This window comes from Beta vulgaris, chromosome 7 (assembly GCF_026745355.1).
Source record: "Beta vulgaris subsp. vulgaris cultivar EL10 chromosome 7, EL10.2, whole genome shotgun sequence".
NCBI classification, from domain to species: Eukaryota; Viridiplantae; Streptophyta; class Magnoliopsida; order Caryophyllales; family Amaranthaceae; genus Beta; species Beta vulgaris.
The window spans coordinates 59,375,808-59,395,392 of NC_079208.1; the positions used below are offsets into that span (position 1 = coordinate 59,375,808).

A 19,585-nucleotide genomic window follows, 5' to 3' on the forward strand; every position below is an offset into this window, starting at 1 on the left:
ACTCTTTCCACCATTATGAGCCCTTGATTTTGAAATATACGATTAAGATACAACTCTATCATGTAGAGCTGTATTAATACTCTAGAGGATCCGAACTCGTTGTAAATATGTACACAGTACACATGACCTATGTCTTTTACTCCTTTACGTGCAACATATTCTAAAATTGACCTTGGACCATCACCATTTTGTCCGTAATTTAGAAAACAATGATAATTTGAAGGTCACATGAAGCTAAACTTGATTTTAACTAAATGAGGAAATAATGTATGTATTGTGAAACATTTAAAGAGAAATATGATGCATGTATTATAAAATAGAGATAGTATTGTCTAATTTAAATGTTACTATTATATGATTTCGAATTACTTTTTTAGTATATAATTCTGGTTTTTAAACAATATGCAGAATAATTATGTAAATTAGGAACTTCAACAACAAATTTAATTTCTATCAACTAATAAACATCATAACTGGACACCCAAAATTATTCCTAAAATTACAGCAAACTAATAAAGTAGTATAATTAGCACTTTAAGTCGTTGGAGTTGCTGGAACACCCAAAATTATTCCTAGAACTGGTACATTGTTGATTGTTGTCAATAACTAATCCTCCTATATCGTGTCGCAGACGTTTTGTTTTTTGTTCCTCTTAAGTCTTCTTTTATATTTATTTATCCATATGAGCCACGAAGGTAATACAAACGAAAGAAAGAGGGATTCCAACCTATGACCTATCGTTCACATCACCCCAATCTTAAACACTAGGTCAATACATCCTTGGTTCCTCTTAAGTCTTAATGAGTTGGGGTTCTTAATTTATACACGCGTGTAAAGGACGTGTTAGATAATGTAAACTTTTCGTTTTATTATATTCCATTGATCAATATTTACAGCGTTACAATGATAGTTCTAATCATATTAGCAGACAAATAAGATTTGTAAAGATGTTATTTTACATAAATATATCTTTATCATATAAGCCAAGGGAGGAGCAATGGTGTCCCCCTATCAATTTAAATATTCACCCCTCCACAACTCATTAAATCCATAAACTTGCCAAAAATAATTCAATCAAATCTCTATTAAACCTTTTTCTTTAGATCCTTCCAATGAAAGAATTGAAAGGCAAACAGATTAGGGCTTAAAACCCTAATAGCAACCCCATGAGACAAGCCCCAAACATTTGTGATCGTACGTTTGAAAGCTTCAATATTGTATGTTCGCTCAGTCAAGATTCGTCCAAGTAGAAGGAGAGAAATCTTATTAGCCTCGCAAGTAGGTTTTAAAACTTCAAGATCCAAAACCGTCTCTTCTTCATCATCTAAACGTAGCCTAGAACAGATTGTTGTGATATCCTCAGCCATGGCTAAGGATTAAGGCTGCCGCAACGGAGGCGCACCGTCACGGTGAGAAAGCAACTATCGGCGGAAATCGCTGTAGAGAGGAAGCCCTTTTTTCCAAGGGAGCAAAATGATATATAATCTTTATTAAACCTAATCAACTCATATAACAATCAATCACATAAACTTGCCAATAAAAAAACTAAGAATCAATAAAATTAAATTAACATCCAATCGACTAAAAAATTCATTTACCAAAAGTTAATACCATAGACAATAACAAAAATACACGACATTCTCATTATAGAGACAATTCATATTCAAACCCAGAATAATGAGAAATAGTGTGAAATTTTGTTGCCTTTGAAGTGCAAAAGTCAAAGCTAAATTCCTGTGAAAATAAAATGGAAGCTTTGGAAGCAAGTAGGGGTGTTAATGAGCCAGGGTGGCTCGCAAACTGTTCGAGCTCGACTCGGTCAAAGCTCAACTCGAGAGGGCTCGACTCGAGTTCGAGATCGGCTCGCGACCTCAACGAGCCGAGCCTGAGCCTAGTAGAGTTGAGAACAATAAAATGGTGAGAATCAATATATGAAGAATATACTTTAAAAACTACAATTCGCCTTGTTCTTGAAAACAATTAGGTTAACTAAATAAGGGTATGTTTTCTTCGATATAAAATAGCTGAATTGAACTGAATTGAACTGAAATGAATAGTGACATGTGAGCGTAAAAATATTACTAGAGTTGAACTGAGTTAAACTAAACTAAACTGAACTAAAATGAAAATAAGGTAAGGAGAATAGGTCTAAGAGTAAAAAAGAAACCAATGACAACGAGTGCATGCATGTAATCAAGAATTTACATTAAACAAATCAAATTAGAACACACAAATATATGGTCAAATCACAGCTAATAATCGCACGAAAATAGATACTGCCTAGTGGCAGCATAGGCACGATCTGCTTAGGTTAGATACTACTCTTCAGTAATAATGGTGGGTTTCATATGATACTGTTAGGCAAACAAACTTTTTACCACATTAATAAGACTTTGTAAATCTATCAAAATCTGTAAAAATTGATCATATTTGGTAATTGACGTTTGATTTTTAAAGAATAACGAGTTGAATATCTGGAGTGAATGCAAGTTGGGATAAGAAAGTCAAAAATCAAAGATGTGAGAAAGGGAGATATATACATTCCACCTAAAAGTCTTGGTTTTTTTTTTTCCCTATTTAGAACTTGTGGAAATTCTATTGCGCTCCCGATAACATAGTATACCAGATGCATCTAGTAAATTTGTTTTATTTTCAATGAGTAAATGTTCTATTTCAACAAATATTCGTTTTAAGCATATTTTCCAGCGAAAAAAACATGGTCTATATTCCGTGAAAAATTATTCTAATTTCAATAAGTAAATGTTTAATTTCAATAAATGTTCGTTTTAAGCATATTTTTGAGCAAAAATATATATTCTATTTTTCGTAAAATTGTTCTATTTTCAATAAGCAACTGTTCTATTTCAATAAATGTTCGTTTTAAACTTATTTTCTAGCAGAAAATTATGTTCTATTTTCTATGAGAATTGTTCCATTTTCGATAAGCAAATGTTTGTTTACAACTTATTTTTTTTTTTAAAAAATATTTTCTATTTTCCGTAAAAATATGTTCTATGTTTGATGAGTAATTGAATTGTAGTAATATTGCACTTCAACAGTAAAATATTCATATTCATAATTAAATTCTAGTAATATTTCACTTCAATAATAAAAGTTTAACATCGTGTTTATGTTATATGGTCACTTGTTAAGTACTTGCAAACAAGAATGTTGCACGAACAAGCTACAAAGTCAGTATGAATGGAAGAAATTAAGGTTTTAAAACCTTTGAATTTTCTATATGAAGACCTTCACCCCATCTTCACAGTTTGTAGTCCATAGTCAACCTTTACTTTCTATTTACTTAATCGTTGCTTTTTTAAGACTGAAGAACACCTGATCATATAGCAAGACAAGTCAAAAGGATAATTACTGATAGAGGATAAATCTATTCCTGGAACCTTAATCATCAGCTTAAGCTTTTGGTTGAGTTGGTCCTTTGACATGGTATCAGAGCCAGCGTGACAAAAAGGTCACGGGTTCGAATCTCCTCCACCCCTCCTTTCTCAGTGGAATATTTAGTGCACCTATGCTGCATCCACACTTCAAGCCCAAAGGGCTCTTGCGTGAGGGGGCGTGATAGAGTATAAATCGCCCAAAGGGCTCTTGCGTGAGGGGGCGTGATAGAGTATAAATCTATTCCTGGGACCTCAACCATCAGCTTAGGTAAAAGAATATTTTTTTTACATCTCTCAAAATAGTTGTTTTATTGATTTTAACTTTGACCATTAACATCTTTAGTTATTGATAATAATATTATATAAGTAAATTGCATTTCATTATATACTCGAAAATGATAATCTTTATTCCATATTTTCATATAATGTAAAATTGAAAGTGTTGCACCTATAAAAGAAAGGAAGTAGGTGTCATTCATCTCAATTCAAGGTGAATTCGAATTTGAGTTTGAACTCGATAAAATTAATCAACTCGAGCCGAACTATATTATAGTTCAGCTCGGCTCTGCTCTACTCATGGCGAGCCCTAATCTCAATTAGATTCTAAAATATCCTTGAAGTTAGTCTAATAATACTTTTATATCTTTGGCAAGGTCATAGGACGTGAAGTGCGTCAAGCTCATGCTGATAAAGTCATACGCAGTAAAAGAACTAGATTTTGGATATTTGTTTCTATTTTGTTTATTTATTGGTTATCAAAATAAAATCGGTTATGCTATATGCATCCCGAATGGTGGCATATAAGACATAAATATACTATCTTAAATGGAATAATAAGTTGTGAATTTACGTAAATGTTATACATCACCTAATGCAATAATGAATCAGTTTATACATATTTTTTCCATTTTTAACTTCTTATATGCAACCATTACGACTGCATATCGCTTTTCCGAAATAAAATCTACGAAAAGAAAATTAGAGCTCAATAATACATAGATCTCTAAACTTGGACCTACCGTTACTCGCGCTCTTAATTTCCATCTTAAATTGACAGGAAAATGGGTGCACCAAATCCTCTTTATGGTTGGAGAGTTGGACTAAGTACTTGATTAAAACCTAATATCTACATTAAATATAAACAACTTACATTCCATGGCAGTTCACATGAATATATTAAATATATAAGTATTAGGTTATTACTCCATAATCCATATGTTCTAAATGTGTGTATATATATATCCAACTTCTCTCGATACTACTCACAAACAACTTCTAAAAAGCTCTACTTTACTAGTGTAAGAAGCAAGATGGAATTACACACCAAACAATGTGGCCTCATTATTGGGTTGTCCATAATTCTGGCATATGCTTGCTTAGCAAGAGCAGAGACACACTATCACAACTTCGTTGTATGTCTTTAATTTTCCTTTCTAGTTACGTTCATAAGAGTGACAATAATTAAGCAAAGCGTAAGCTTATGGTTTCTCAGCTTAACTTGGCTCAACTCAGTTTGAAAAACTTACGTTCGAATTCGAGTATCGAACTTTTCCAAGCTAAATTCTTTCAAGTTTAACCTATTTAAAACAAAACTCGAGTTTGGAAGCTGAATATATATACCTTTAAGTTATCATTTCATAACATTTGTAGTACTCAATTTTACTCACATTTGAAATCCTTGTAATCACTCTTGCTCATTATGTATTTGACTTTCATGCATGCATGTAAATTCAAATTTTGAACTATTCTTACTTGTGTTTTTTGTGATGATATAATAGATCCAACCAACGCCGGTGAAGAGGCTGTGCAACAACCATGTCATCATGACGGTGAATGGTCAATTTCCAGGGCCAACCTTGCAGGTGCGCAACGGAGACACCGTAGTCATCAAAGCTACTAATGCTGGCAAATACAACATCACTCTCCACTGGTAAACTACACTTGCATCTATTTTTAAATCTTACTCCCGGCCTTTTTCTTAATAATAAACGCGCCACTTTGACTTTTACAATGTTCAATACATCTGATCATTATCAACATTAACAATGTATTAAAGAAAAAAACATACACGTTATGTTTCAAAAAATATAATTGGAATAAATCTAACATAATACATCTACTTTTTTCTAATCTATTACCATTAATAAAGGTCAAATTTTCAAGAGTTTATTTCACTATAAAGTCAAAGTGGTGCGTTTATATGAGTGCATATGGAGTTCTAATTTTGAGCATTTTTCGTCGTGAGAATATAAATTAACATGTTCTAAACGTTTCATTTAGGCATGGAATACGTCAAATGAGAACACCATGGGCAGATGGACCTGAGTATGTGACACAATGTCCAATTAGGCCAGGAGGAACCTACACATACCGATACACAATCGAAGAGCAAGAAGGGACGTTATGGTGGCACGCTCATAGCAAATGGTTGCGAGCCACTGTATATGGAGCTCTAGTCATTTATCCGAAGCTCGGATCTTCATATCCCTTCCCAAAACCTGCAAGAGAATTTCCTCTAATCTTAGGTAACACAAAATGCATTACTTAGGTGATTTATAACTTGTAAATTTCAACAACAAAATCTGAAAATTACATAATGGGACTATGAAATTGGAATGTGACAGGGGAATGGTGGAACAGAGACCCTATGCAAGTTCTTCAACAGTCTATGATAACAGGAGCAGGTCCAAATGTGTCTGATGCATATACTATTAATGGTCAACCTGGGGATCTCTACAGCTGCTCTAGTCGAGGTTTGGTTTCAACTAGAATTTGACATACTAATTTCTATCTTTGCTACATTTGTATAAATATGTGCGCAGATTAGAGATGAAGTGTTAAGAAAGACACTGAAGCACACGTCATGATAACCTCATCTTAGAGACGGACAAAATCATTCAATATTCGGAAGTTTTTTTTCTAATATATACCCATTGTTTGATTAGAAAAACCACAAAATACCCTTCTCTGACGAAAGTCATATAAAGGCATCCTCGAAGGAGAATCTATTCCAAATCCTGTTCCAAATTATATGTACATGTGATCCAAACTTCAACTTGTAAAGAACAAGGTTTATTTTTCAATGATACAACAAGGTGCCCAATCAGGTCGGTCTGGGTTGGGTTATGTGTTGTTTCAGGTTCAGGTTGGGTTATGTCGGTTCTGGTCATTGTTGGCTAATTTTGGTTCGAGTGAGGGACTATAGCTAGCAAGACTACAAACATGTTTATAATATGTTTGGTTACTCCAGTTGAATAGGGGCTTTGTTTTTACAACTGCATCATTTGTCTTGCAGATACAACTACATTTCCTGTTAAAGCCGGCGAAACAATTCTCCTGCGGATCATCAATGCTGCACTCAATCAACAACTCTTTTTCGCAATTGCTAACCACCAGATGACAGTCGTAGAAGCAGATGCAGCTTACACCAAACCATTCACCACTAACATTGTCATGATTGGGCCAGGACAAACAACCAATGTCCTTATTACAGCGAACCAGCCACCAGGCCGCTACTACATAGCAGCTACAGCCTATTCCAGTGCTCCTGGGGTTGCCTTTGACAACACCACCACAACTGCAATCCTCGAATACACATCACAACGTTTTTCAAGACCAGTCCTCCCACAATTACCAGCATGGAACGACACAAACACTGCAAATTCATTCACAGCTCAATTTAGGAGCATTTCTCGTGGGAAAGTCCCACTTCAAATTGATCAAAACCTCTTTTTTACTGTCAACCTCGGGTCAATCAACTGTTCACGGCCAAGTTTCCGCTGCCAAGCACCTAACAACACTATGTTCACTGCTAGCATGAACAACGTATCATTCGTTCTACCAAGAAGAAACTCTATACTACAAGCAATGTACCAAAATACTCCTGGTGTCTTCACCACTGACTTCCCTCCAGTGCCACCACTGCAATTCGATTATACTGGAAACGTAAGCAGAGGTTTATGGACACCTACTCGAGGGACAAAACTTTACAAGTTGAAGTTTGGATCACATGTACAGATAATTTTACAGAACACTAATATCGTCACAGTTGAAGATCATCCAATGCATCTCCACGGTTACCATTTCTTTGTGGTTGGTACTGGTAAAGGTAACTTTAATCCACAAACAGATCCTGCTAGATTCAACCTGGTTGATCCACCAGTAAGGAACACGGTTGGAACAACTCCTGGTGGATGGGTTGCTATTCGGTTTATAGCTGATAACCCAGGTGAGTCCTACCAAATCTCATACACTAAACCATCTGTTATTTATTTTAGGTGCATAGTTATAAAGGGTAATGGTCTAGACGAAATTCAGTCCCAGGTCTTGCATACCGCCCCCCAAAACTCTACCAACTAAACTAACTCGTGATCTAATTCTTCTGTTTCTTATCTTTTGTTCGTGCAGGGGTTTGGCTAATGCACTGTCACCTGGATGTTCATATTAGCTGGGGTTTGGCTATGGTATTCTTGGTTGAGAATGGTGTCGGCGAATTACAGACGTTGGAAGCCCCACCACGAGATCTTCCTCAATGCTAAGTAAACACATTGGATTCGCATAAGATCCGTCTATAAGTTAAAAGCTCTAATTGAAGGACTAAGATGCTATGTCTCAAGCTCAAAGGACAGTCTCATCACAAAATAATGTAATGTTTGTCATTTTTCTTGGTACCTGTTTGTGCGGAACAGGGTAAATCTCTATAAATTACCTCTCCATTTTTGTAACCGTGAGTTATATGCCTTAATATCAACTATTAGCATATGTATTTTTCGTCAATCACATCTATTTACCAAAAAAAACTTGTCTGACCAGCAGCACTATAAATATTATCATGAGCTAAGAATTTTTTTAAAAAAAACAGCTAATCGGAGGAATTGACGGTCAAGGTTTGGATTGTACGATTTGGGAGACAAAATCGCATGTTCTTTTCATCAAAAAATATTAAAAGAGGCGGTCTAGTTTTAATATAAAAGTAGATCTAGTCATTAAATTAATTAAACTAGTCACCGAAAGAAATTAACCTAGTCATTATTGGGCTAATTCTCTTTTTAATATCAAGCTTACCATTCACTAATTTTAATTTAAAAATAGGCGATCTCTTATAAGACAAACTCTCTTTTCATTATACATGCGTATTTTTTTTTTCCAAATGATCACATTGAAAGACCACATAGACATCATGTAAACGTAAAATATTAATATGGAATTTCGTAGATACTAGATATGGCAATAAAGGGCAAGAGGAAGCCCTTGGTCCCTCCAAAGCAAATTATTTGCTCCAACTCAAATTTATTGCTCCAACTTTCATTTTTATGTCTCAAATTACTTGCTAGTGCGTAAAATATTGTTAGTTTGATCTCATATACTTCCTCCGTTTCTTTTTACTTGCAACGATTTGACTTTTACACTATTCACCAACTCTACTTAGTTTATGTTTAGTGAATTATAGTTAAGCAAAAACATATTCATGTAGGATCTTGTTACATTCGTCTGAATGTATATTTTTCGAATAAATACTTTATATAATTTTTATTTATTGGTAATTAAACTTATTGATAGTTGAAATTATGCATTGACAAGCGTAAAAGTCAAACCGTTGCAAGTAAAAAGAAATAGAGGAAGTAAGATATAAGCTTTTTTTTATAAACTTTTTCGATAGATCATTAGAGATATTTGACAAACATAATAGTTTTTTTTATCAATCATATAACAAGTCGTTTCACTATTCGAAATCAACCTAGTGCAAACACTTGTTTGATCTTCGTCGATTCCAACAATGGAGCTCGATTCATCCATGGCCCATGAACCTGATATCATTTCTCCGAGTAATGTTTCCATGATTCCATCCTTAGATCTTTCTTTGATCTCTGTGAAAAATGGGTTAACTATGATGGTCATACTAAGGCTCTAATGCTCTATTGTCAATGCAGGTAACAGAACTATTAGATGGGTTATTCATGGACTTAGGCAAGTCATAAGCCAGTGTAGTTGATGGCGATTCATGCATTTTATGAGTATGCTCTCTAGGAGAAATGTGATTTGTAATAATACTGATTATTCTGCATGATGTTTAAAACTAGAATTATTCCAATAAAATGTAATTTGTAATAATACTTTATTACTCCGTATTATATATCCCACATTAGCTTTGCAGTGGTTGTATCAGATTTTTATATAGTATAGTTGAGAATACGTTCATTCAGGGGCGGATCCAGGATTTATTGTTAGGGGTAGCGTAATATCACGATTATATCTAATGCACAAAAAAATCCACATTTTTATTAGGGCCTTTTAGAACAAAAAATGTCCTGAGAGATTAATATCCTGTTTTCTCATCATAACTTTGAAATATCTTTACACACAATACAAATTTTTTTTTGTTCCTCAAAAATTTATGTTGGTGCACTCCACAAAATTGTATTATGCACTTTCTTGGATTACTGCCCATAGCTTCCGCCATGTCTTTTTGGTTTATATGATTATTTTGATTGATTCTTAATCACACACCACTTCTATTACTCCAATGTTCTCTCAATTTAGTTAATTGTGATATTTATTTTTCCTTGTAAGTGAAGTAATAAGAAATCTAGATATTTGATTCCACTCACATTAGTCATCAGTGTCAGCGTTGGTTTAGTACTCACTACACCCCTATACCATCTGATCAGAAGGAGGCAACAAAAAATCTCTACTTTGTAGAGATCTGGTGATGTTGAAGTTGGTAGAGCTACATGGAAAGATAGAGGTGTAAAAGTGGTAACATTAAGTTGGCAGAACTACAGCGAAAGATAGGTGTAAGAGTTGTGGTGTTGAAGTTGGCAGAGCTACAATAAAAGATAGAGATGTAAAAGATAGTAAGGGAGTGGCGCACATACACTAGAAGGAATGATTGACCATCTTTAACATTCCAAGTTTTTCAGTTGCCACAATGACACTATTGTAGTTTTATTCAACAAGAATGAGGACCCAGTTTGCGACTGACAGAGCGGTCGCTAACATCATTTGCGACCGCTTGGAGCGGTAGCTAAATTTTTTCGCCACCAATTAAGCGGTAGCTAAAACTATTTTTTTTTTCAAAAAATATTAGGGGTAGCATGTGCTACCCCTTGTTACCAAGTAGCTCCGCCCTTGCGTTCATTGCATGTAATTTCTAAAAAATGGTAAGTTGTATACATACCTCCATCTGAAACTGAAAATCACATATTCTTGTAGAGTTGATCAAATATTACTTGACACTTGATTATATAGGAATAACTATAGCATTTTGGAGATCTTCTCAATTTGATCCGGAAATTTATATCCTTGCCTTTGCCAGACTTTATTGTGTACATAGGCAAAAATTACACGTTGAATTATTGTGTAAACAGCTCAGAATTAGTGTCACGTTTGGGGATTAATAACTAACCTCAGGATATATACGTACTAATGAAGGTAATAGTTCCCCATTCATATTTTCTGAAAGAAAAAAAATATAGTTCCCCCATTCATCTCTTGCTCCTTCCATCATCTACATCTCTTCTATCACTTAGATTTATCTTCATTACCTCCTTAATGCATTACTCAAATCCAAACATTATGATCCTGTTTGGCAATTAGCGAATAGTTGTTCGCTAATTGTATTTTTTTTTAACCTCCTCTCGAAAACTCATGGTAAGATGAATTTCCTCTGGATTGCCCTCGCACAGGACCACTCACCCAGAGGCCCAACAAGCCACAAACTCCCTCCACCCAACCCCCAACCCCCAACAATATTGAAATTTTGCTTCCACCAAGATTTGAACCATGATCTTCCATGTAGGAGATAGGAAGTCATACCATTAGACCCAAGGGTCCTTGGTTTCGCTGATTGTATTAGCTGATAGCTTATTGTGTTAGTTGTTTGTATTAAAGTCTGATTGTCACATATTTGTATAAAATGACCAATAATGACATGTGCGCATAATCTACTGTTGTACCCTTAATTGTTTATTAATGTAATTTTCAACAATTTTTAGGACATAGATGTAATTGACCCGCTCATTCCCAAACCTCTGATGTCATAAAGGTCCTCCCCCTAGCTTTTTCAAAAAGAGTTTTTTGAGCGCAATCAGCTAATTGAAACCTATCTTTACCACACTCAAACTAAAGGATTGAGTAGTCAAATCCTATAATATGATTTCAAACCTCTAGATTTGCCACAAACCTCTCTTTACCAACCAAGACCACTCTTAGGGAAGACTTTGTTGGTAAGTTCACACATATAAGGGATGTCAATTTGAGGCAGGGAATAGTTAAATGATTTATACATTGTATACTATATAACTAAAACATGAGGCCAATATAGTCCACGAAAATTACCCAAAACATTGTTTGTAAACATACCTTAGGAGGTTTTTTTACTATAGGTAATGATTTCCTATATATCATGACAACTAAAGCTACCTAAGATGAACAAGTAAAGAACTTTTTAATTATCCCTGACTCGAACGAACTGAACAATAAACATTTATTTTCCTTTTTAAAGTGAATGAATAATCTAACGTTGTTGTTATTGGAGTTGTTTGGGAACATGACCTAAACAAGTACTAATTATCATAGTTCAACAAACTAATCTCCTACTCGTGTATTCGTTTGAAATCTTAGAGCAGCAGGTATATCCAAACCTACTAGCAGATCACGAGGTCAACTTGAAAAGTGTATAAGAACAAACAAAAAAAAACTCAACAACAATCCTTAGTCAGAGATGTGAAGTGTAAAAGAGACAAAACCATAAACTTAGTACTTGATTATTACTCATTGACATAATTTCGATGGTTAGGATCTAGAATGATAATTTATGAAGAGAACCCCATGTTTAAGGATACAAAAGTCCTATCATAGATATTGATACGAGACTTTCGTATGAACTATAAACTCGTTACTATTATCACTTCTCACCGTTCATTAAAATCTACCAGATAAGTCATTGACGTACACACATCATGTTCGCAGATAAAAAAAAACACATATAGTAAGTTTAAGAACTTACCACAAACTCGTTACTGTTATCACTTTTCACCGTTCATTAAAATCTACCAAATAAGTCATTGAGGTACGCACATCATGTTAGCAGATAAAAAACACATATACTAAGTTTAAAGAACTTACCACAAACTCGTTACTATTTCCACTTTTCACCATTCATTAAAATCTACCAAATAAGTAATTGACGTACACATCATGTTCGCAGATAAAAAATACGTATAGTAAGTTTAAGAGCTTACCAAGAATATGAGCTTGATTTGCAACGGTCCACGAGACACAATCTGATTAGGTTGGTTGTATCAATGTCTTCAACCAATTGTACAGAGTAACAAAAACAGAAGTTTGTCAAAGGAAAGAAAAAGAGAAGCATTATACAACCAATAAATTGTAACACAAACATTGATATGCTGTAGGTATGGTAAAATCCACTCGAAAATATCCAACTGCGAACAAGCATCAGGTCCATACAGAAAGATAAAAAAGAGACAGATTATTGCATTTGAATTTTACAATGCAAAAGAATTTACTTAAATTGTGATTTGTGCGATTAAGCATAGGATTAATTTTCAAATTTTAGAAAAAAAATTGATAAAAATTTGACAAGGTTAGTGGGTGCAACCAATTCTCTCCATGAATGCAATGTATTTGATTATACACCTAATCCACATATACACATAATATATACTGTAACAGTACGCATACATCTTTTAAATTATGGTGTTAGGTCCTTACTGCATTGCATTCTCATACGTATATATACTTAGACTTCAAACCATAAATCCAACACAAAAACCTCCAAAAGCTTCACTCTAGCAGAAGGCAAAGCAAGCGAAGTGAGATGAAGTTGCAAAGCACGAAATGTCGCCTTTTCCTTGGCTTATCCTTCCTTTTAGCGTTTGCAACTGGTTTTACGAATGGAAAAACCCACTACCATGAGTTCGATGTAAGCTACTTACCTATAGTTTTTGCATGCAGTTTCACTTTCATGCATGAGAACACAGTTCATCAACTTTTCCTTGTCTTTTTTTTTTTTGTCGAATTGGTGCAGATTCAACCAACAGCAGTGAACAGACTTTGCAAAACCCAGCAGATTATGACAGTGAATGGTCAATTTCCAGGGCCAACACTGAGGGTACACAATGGAGATACACTAGTCATCAAAGTGAAAAATGCTGGCAAATACGACATCTCTCTCCACTGGTAAGTAGTTAACTACACGTGCTAATCACTATCTCTATCATAGTATACTACTTAAGACAGGCCTCATTAATGGAACATGTCCTGAAACTTTTCACTTAGGCATGGCGTCCGCCAAATGAGAAACCCATGGGCAGATGGACCAGAGTACGTGACACAGTGCCCGATTAAACCAGGAGGAACCTACACTTATCGTTTCACCATCGAGAACCAAGAGGGGACTTTATGGTGGCATGCTCACAGCAAATGGCTCAGAGCCACTGTATATGGAGCCCTAATTATATACCCCAAGCCGGGATCTTCATATCCTTTCCCAAAACCTGCACGAGAGTTTCCTCTTATTCTAGGTAATGCAGTGTAACTAACCCAAGATAAAAATGAAATGAGATCATGATGAAGGTGACAAATCTTAAAATTGGTGATTGACCGGGGAATGGTGGAACAGAGACCCAATGCAAGTCCTTCGACAAGCAACGATAACAGGAGCAGCTCCAAATGTGTCTGATGCATACACGATCAACAGTCAACCTGGGGATCTATATGGATGCTCCAACAAAGGTTTGCTTCAATCAGTGTTCCTCATCTGCTGCTATGCTTCAATCAGATGGAGCACATGTCTAATGTTATGTGCAATACAAATACGTAGTGTGGAACAAGGGGGAAAAAAGCATAAAAGTTGCTGAAGTACAGAAATTTAATGCTCAATACACATAAAATTAGTCAAAAAATAGAACCGTTAAGCTTTAAACCGAGCATGCAGAAGCCACAAAAAAGCTCTAGCTTAGCATCTTCAAACGAGGCATATTAAAAAAATATTCACCACCCACAGCCAAAATCATGATAAAAGACATAACCACCAAAATTTTGGAAGTAGGAAACATAAAACATGAACTACAAGATAAGATAGAGACATACTAGGGAAGAAAAGTGCAAGGAGAAAATAAGAGAGAGTTTGATTGAATTAGCATATGCCATATTGTACCTCAATTTGGGAATTGTATAATGACTGCTTCAAATATGTGCAGATACGACAATATTTCCTGTTGCAGCTGGTGAGACCATTCTTCTCCGAATCATCAATGCCGCACTCAATCAACAACTCTTCTTTGCAATTGCCAATCACCAAATGACAGTTGTTGAGGCAGACGCAGCTTACAACAAGCCCTTCACCACCAATGTTATTATGATTGCACCAGGTCAAACAACCAACGTCCTAGTCACTGCTAATCAACCACAAGGTCGCTACTATATGGCAGCTACAGCTTATGCCAGTGCTCCTGGGGTCGCCTTTGACAACACCACCACCACTGCAATCCTTGAGTACAACTCTTGCAAATCCAAGAAAGGAAGTCCTATGAAACCTATTCTCCCACAACTACCAGCCTGGAATGACACAAACACTGCAAATTCATTCACAGCTCAATTTCGGGGGATTTCCACAGGGAAAGTCCCACTTGAGATTGATGAAAACCTATTTTTCACAATCAATCTTGGGGTGATCAACTGTGCACGTCCAAGTTTCCGTTGTCAAGGCCCCAACAACACCAGGTTCACTGCTAGCATGAACAATGTATCTTTTGTATTCCCAAAAAAGAATTCCATACTGCAGGCCCTCTATCAAAATACTCCTGGTGTCTTCACTACAGACTTCCCTCCGGTGCCCCCAGTGCAATTTGATTACACAGGCAACGTAAGCCAACAGCTGTGGACACCTGTACGGGGAACTAAACTATACAAGTTGAAGTTTGGGTCTCATGTGCAAATCATTTTACAGAACACTAATATCTCCGCAATTGAGGACCACCCAATGCATCTTCATGGTTACCATTTCTTTGTTGTTGGCAGTGGCAAAGGTAACTTTGATCCAAAAAGAGATCCTGCAAACTTTAATCTGGTTGACCCACCAGTAAGGAACACAGTTGGAACAACACCTGGTGGATGGGTTGCTATCCGATTTGTGGCAGATAACCCAGGTAAGACATAAGCAACTTGGATATATCTTATACATTCTCTAAGCAATTTATCACTACTTGCATAAAACCCTTCAAAATTTGTGATGCTAAGACTTTTCTTCTTTTTCAACTGTTTGAAACAGGGGTTTGGCTAATGCACTGTCACCTTGATGTTCATATTGGCTGGGGTTTGGCTATGGCCTTCTTGGTTGAAAATGGTGTTGGTAAGCTAAATTCGATTGAGGCTCCTCCACCAATGCTTCCACAATGTTGAATACAATAAAATGTTTTGACTCACATACGAACTTCCTTACCTGGAAGGAATATCAGGTTTCCCAAGTCATCAGCTAAAGAGAGATTCTTCATCCAAAATTTACCCAATTACTGTATTGCCACCTTTTCTCAAGGCTGTAGAACAAGGTCAGGAGCAAGCTCCATTACTAGATGACCTTGTTAGTGTGATTTCTATTGTAAGTATGTAAACAAGTCTGTTAATACCAAAGTAATGCAAAGGCAATAAGATTTGCTTTTGAATTTTCTATTTATATTACATCTCTAATGTCAAAGATCTAATTACTTTGAAACTAATAAGCAAACTACTAATACATAACAAAACAACAAAAAGTTCAACAAAACTCCCATGAACAAGATACTTCATTTCAAATAATCTCATTAAGTGTATAATACTAGATTGCAGTAGTTAACCCTGAACTTACAAATATACTGCACAACAACGCCTCTTAGTTAATCAAGCAACAAACTTCAAACAACGAGTATCATTATGTATCTTCTGGCACCGGATACAGCAAAAGCGCACGGCACACCTCACACATGTATAATTAGCAGTAAACCCACAAACTGTGCAGAAATTACGGCGAGATATAATACTTGGAGGTCCAACAGCTGCCCTCAAATAATTTGGAACATGAGGGGGTAAGGCTTCCAAATTTGCCTGTTTCCACCATTAAAGAACAGAGTTTTTGCTAAGAACAATTGTGGCAAGGAGAAGTAACAGCATAAGCAACATTGTCATTTTCCTAAGTAATGCTTTATGTCTAATATGGAACAGGTAAAAAAGTGTCATATAAGGATTTAGTTATGATTTTATACTAACTTTGCTCACATTTAATCTACAAAGCTTTCACATATGCCAACGAATAAATTTGATAAAAAAATATTGATATCCTAAAAATTTACTCAATATATTCAAACGAATCTAACAAGATTCCACATGACTATTTTTCTCTTCAATATAAATCACAAACGATCGATGAGCAAATTGGAGTTTGAGAATAGTCTCTCACCTCATTAACTAGCTCCAAAAATGTTCTAGGAGCTTTCTTTGCATTTTCTCGCGCCTTTCCTTGACGAGTTTTCCTTTTCATACTCATAGACTGCTTCTTCTGTATATAAGCTGCATTATACAAACTTCCTCAGCTTCTATTTTTATTTAGATAAACAATACTTCAATATAATTATAATGTACAATAAATCACCAACCACAATTTACTCAACTAATCTCTTGACTAACAAGCTTCAAACATAAATCATCAACACAGAAAAACCAAATTTCGGTCCAATTCAACAAATCATTTCACCAATTCATGTTTAATTTCACCAATTCGTGTTTAATATCACGACTAAATCAAAATCTACAAAAAGAAAAAAAAAGTTGAGCGTAAAACCTTCGTCATCATCATCGAGAGAAGCTTCATCATCATCGTTAATTTCGACCGTTTCTACTCCGCCATTATCGTTTTCCAAAGCTTCGAGCCTTGCTAAAGCCGCCTAAAAAAACAACAAATTTCACTCTTTCAGAAGATTATTTCCTACATAAGAGACAGAAAGAGATAGAAAGAGAATGACCTGAGTTCGATTATCGGAGCTAGCAAGAGCAGCCACCATTTTTGGTGCTACTTTACGAGTTCTTGTCGACATTCGCCGGAGTGTACCGGCGATATCTTCCTCCATTGCCGGAAAAATTAGGGTAAGTTTTACACAGTTGATTACAATTATTTGATCGAATTTGTTACAATTGCAAAGTGCGAAATTGCAAATTGTATCAGTTGATTGGAAATTTTTTGTGTTGATTTGAGCAATTTTAATTGAGTCAGTCAAGTAAAAGTGTAAAACTCCAAATAATGAGATAGTGTTTCTTGCCATTTTGGGCTGCATTTTACGTAGGGCTGCCTCGAGAGTGTTAAGCCCAGTTCAGTGAGTGGTAGAGGTGATCATGGGCCGAGCCGCGATAAAAAAAATTTGTTCATTGGTCGGATCGGGCCTAAATTCGGGCCGAACTTTTGTGGACAAAGCCCGCTATTTTTGGCCTAAATTAGCGGGCCAAAACGGGCTGGGCCAAAAAATAGCGGGCTTTTGATGAAAACATTGTTGTTTTTTCTATTTTTGGTGACATATTATATCTATTTTCTCCTCTTTTTCCATCCATATTATTCACTTATTAATATTTTAACCCATTCTTTTGTTTCTCTCTCTTTTCAGTTTCTCTCATACTTTTGCACTTCATCCTTGGTTCTCCCCCAACGTGAAGTGAGTAAATTAGAAGGAAACAAAAGGAGCATAAACTACCCATCTATCTCAATTGGTGAGCTCAAAAGGAATCGTAAAAGAACAATTATAAGGCATGTAATGAATGTGGAATCTTCGAATTCGACGTATAGAGTAACTTTGTGTGTTCCTAGAGGCTTAAGCGTGAAGGTTTCTCCAAATAAGATGGTTTTTCATGAAAGTAGGAATAAAGTGTTGGAACATTTATAGTAGTGTAATGGATTTTATAAGCTCATATGGTGCTATACTAGAAGAAGAGAAGGTCTAGTATGCTAAGATTATGAAGCACAAAAACACGTGAAACAATCAAGGAAAACAGGAGGTTCGTTGTGGGTCGCGACCGGGGGCCGTCACTAGTAGTGGTCGCGACCAGGGCCGTCACGGGTAGTGACACCCGTCGTGGGTCACGATGTGTGTTCTGTTTTGGGGCGTGAAATTTTGCGTGAACGGTTTGTAACCATTGTATTGTGTACGTTATCCTTTTAATGATGAATAATATTCTTAATCAAAGGATTAAAGGGATATTATCGCAATAACAACTCTAATCTATGAAGGTGATATATATATATGACCTTTGTCATTCTTATGAGAGGGTGGAAGAGAAAAAAAAATCAGGTTTTCATATTCCTAAACACTTGCTTTGCTTGAGAGAAACCTCGTTATTTTCTCTCGAGTGTTCTTCACAAACTACAAATTCAAAGTTCTTGTTGATTCACATAGAAGATCATCTAGTGAATTGTTTTCTCCATTTTATCTCATTAGTTATTTCGTGTTAACTCGGTGATCCTAGAGGCGCGAAATTAAACTAATAAGAAAGCGTAATTTCCGTGCCTTAAAATTGTATATCCGATTCCCTTGTTGATCACACATATAAAAGCTTCTTTAAAGGTGTCATTTTTTGGAAAACGAGCTAAAAAAGGTTACAATTATGGCTTAATAAATTGGAGTGATGGACTACACAATGTTCAAGTTGTGTATGCTGTAAATATTGTAGAATGATTGTGATGAACAACTATACATGTTCATTGCCAATTTGTATTTCTTTTCAATTATTATGTCCTATTATTTTGGAGTTTGTAAACGTGATTGAGCGGGTCATGACAACTAATTAAAAGAGCATAAATGAATTTTTGTTATTTACAATTGTTTTTTTTGTATTTGTGCACCTACATTTAATCATTTCATAATTTTTGATTTGTTAGGTCACTCTCTTGAGAGAAGGGAGCCCTAACTTTCCCTTTTGTACCCAAAAATAAAATAAAATATGTGCACTTATAACATGTGTATTATGAAATGTGCGCATGTGTACTATCTAGTCTTATTTTTTAAAAATTCTGATAAGATAAATTACATTAATGTTCTCTTACAAGACACCTAAATACAACCTACCCCAAAGCTCCCAAAGCTCCCAAACTCCCCTAATGAGAATCGAACCCACAATATGTGGGTGGAAGATGAAAGGACTTACCG

At 35.5% G+C, this 19,585-nt stretch overlaps 3 protein-coding genes across 3 annotated transcripts; 2 read left to right on the forward strand and 1 right to left on the reverse strand.

Moving 5' to 3' along the window:
• The first annotated feature begins 4,649 nt into the window (after positions 1-4,649).
• LOC104900211 (laccase-3) lies at positions 4,650-8,128 on the forward strand. Its single transcript, XM_010687585.4, has 6 exons — positions 4,650-4,810; positions 5,177-5,328; positions 5,679-5,923; positions 6,023-6,151; positions 6,694-7,626; positions 7,806-8,128. The coding sequence occupies exons 1-6, from the start codon at positions 4,709-4,711 to the stop codon at positions 7,934-7,936; spliced, it is 1,692 nt and encodes a 563-aa protein (XP_010685887.2). The 5' UTR covers positions 4,650-4,708; the 3' UTR covers positions 7,937-8,128.
• A 5,078-nt stretch (positions 8,129-13,206) lies between these two features.
• On the forward strand, positions 13,207-15,925 carry LOC104900213 (laccase-3). Its single transcript, XM_048648167.2, has 6 exons — positions 13,207-13,344; positions 13,450-13,601; positions 13,701-13,943; positions 14,026-14,156; positions 14,624-15,571; positions 15,694-15,925. Exons 1-6 carry the CDS (start codon positions 13,240-13,242, stop codon positions 15,822-15,824), a joined length of 1,710 nt encoding a protein of 569 aa, XP_048504124.1. The 5' UTR covers positions 13,207-13,239; the 3' UTR covers positions 15,825-15,925.
• Positions 15,926-16,053: 128 nt separating this feature from the next.
• On the reverse strand, positions 16,054-17,696 carry LOC104900212 (SWR1 complex subunit 6). Its single transcript, XM_010687586.4, has 4 exons — positions 17,417-17,696; positions 17,236-17,338; positions 16,855-16,964; positions 16,054-16,502 (listed from the first exon to the last, which is right to left on the reverse strand). The coding sequence occupies exons 1-4, from the start codon at positions 17,519-17,521 to the stop codon at positions 16,299-16,301; spliced, it is 522 nt and encodes a 173-aa protein (XP_010685888.1). The 5' UTR covers positions 17,522-17,696; the 3' UTR covers positions 16,054-16,298.
• Positions 17,697-19,585: the final 1,889 nt, after the last annotated feature.

Bases quoted from the DNA above. Each gene is read 5' to 3' on its own strand.
- LOC104900211 (XM_010687585.4), top strand. From the start codon at position 4,709: ATGGAATTACACACCAAACAATGTGGCCTCATTATTGGGTTGTCCATA. The intron at 6,152-6,693 runs GTTTGGTTTCAA...TTTGTCTTGCAG, and splicing joins CTACAGCTGCTCTAGTCGAG to ATACAACTACATTTCCTGTT. The intron at 7,627-7,805 runs GTGAGTCCTACC...TTGTTCGTGCAG, and splicing joins GTTTATAGCTGATAACCCAG to GGGTTTGGCTAATGCACTGT.
- LOC104900212 (XM_010687586.4), bottom strand. From the start codon at position 17,521: ATGGAGGAAGATATCGCCGGTACACTCCGGCGAATGTCGACAAGAACT. The intron at 17,339-17,416 runs GTCATTCTCTTT...TTGTTTTTTTAG, and splicing joins GCTCCGATAATCGAACTCAG to GCGGCTTTAGCAAGGCTCGA. The intron at 16,503-16,854 runs GTGAGAGACTAT...TGGTGGAAACAG, and splicing joins TTTTGGAGCTAGTTAATGAG to GCAAATTTGGAAGCCTTACC.
- LOC104900213 (XM_048648167.2), top strand. From the start codon at position 13,240: ATGAAGTTGCAAAGCACGAAATGTCGCCTTTTCCTTGGCTTATCCTTC. The intron at 13,944-14,025 runs AGGTAATGCAGT...TTGGTGATTGAC, and splicing joins CGAGAGTTTCCTCTTATTCT to CGGGGAATGGTGGAACAGAG. The intron at 15,572-15,693 runs GTAAGACATAAG...TGTTTGAAACAG, and splicing joins ATTTGTGGCAGATAACCCAG to GGGTTTGGCTAATGCACTGT.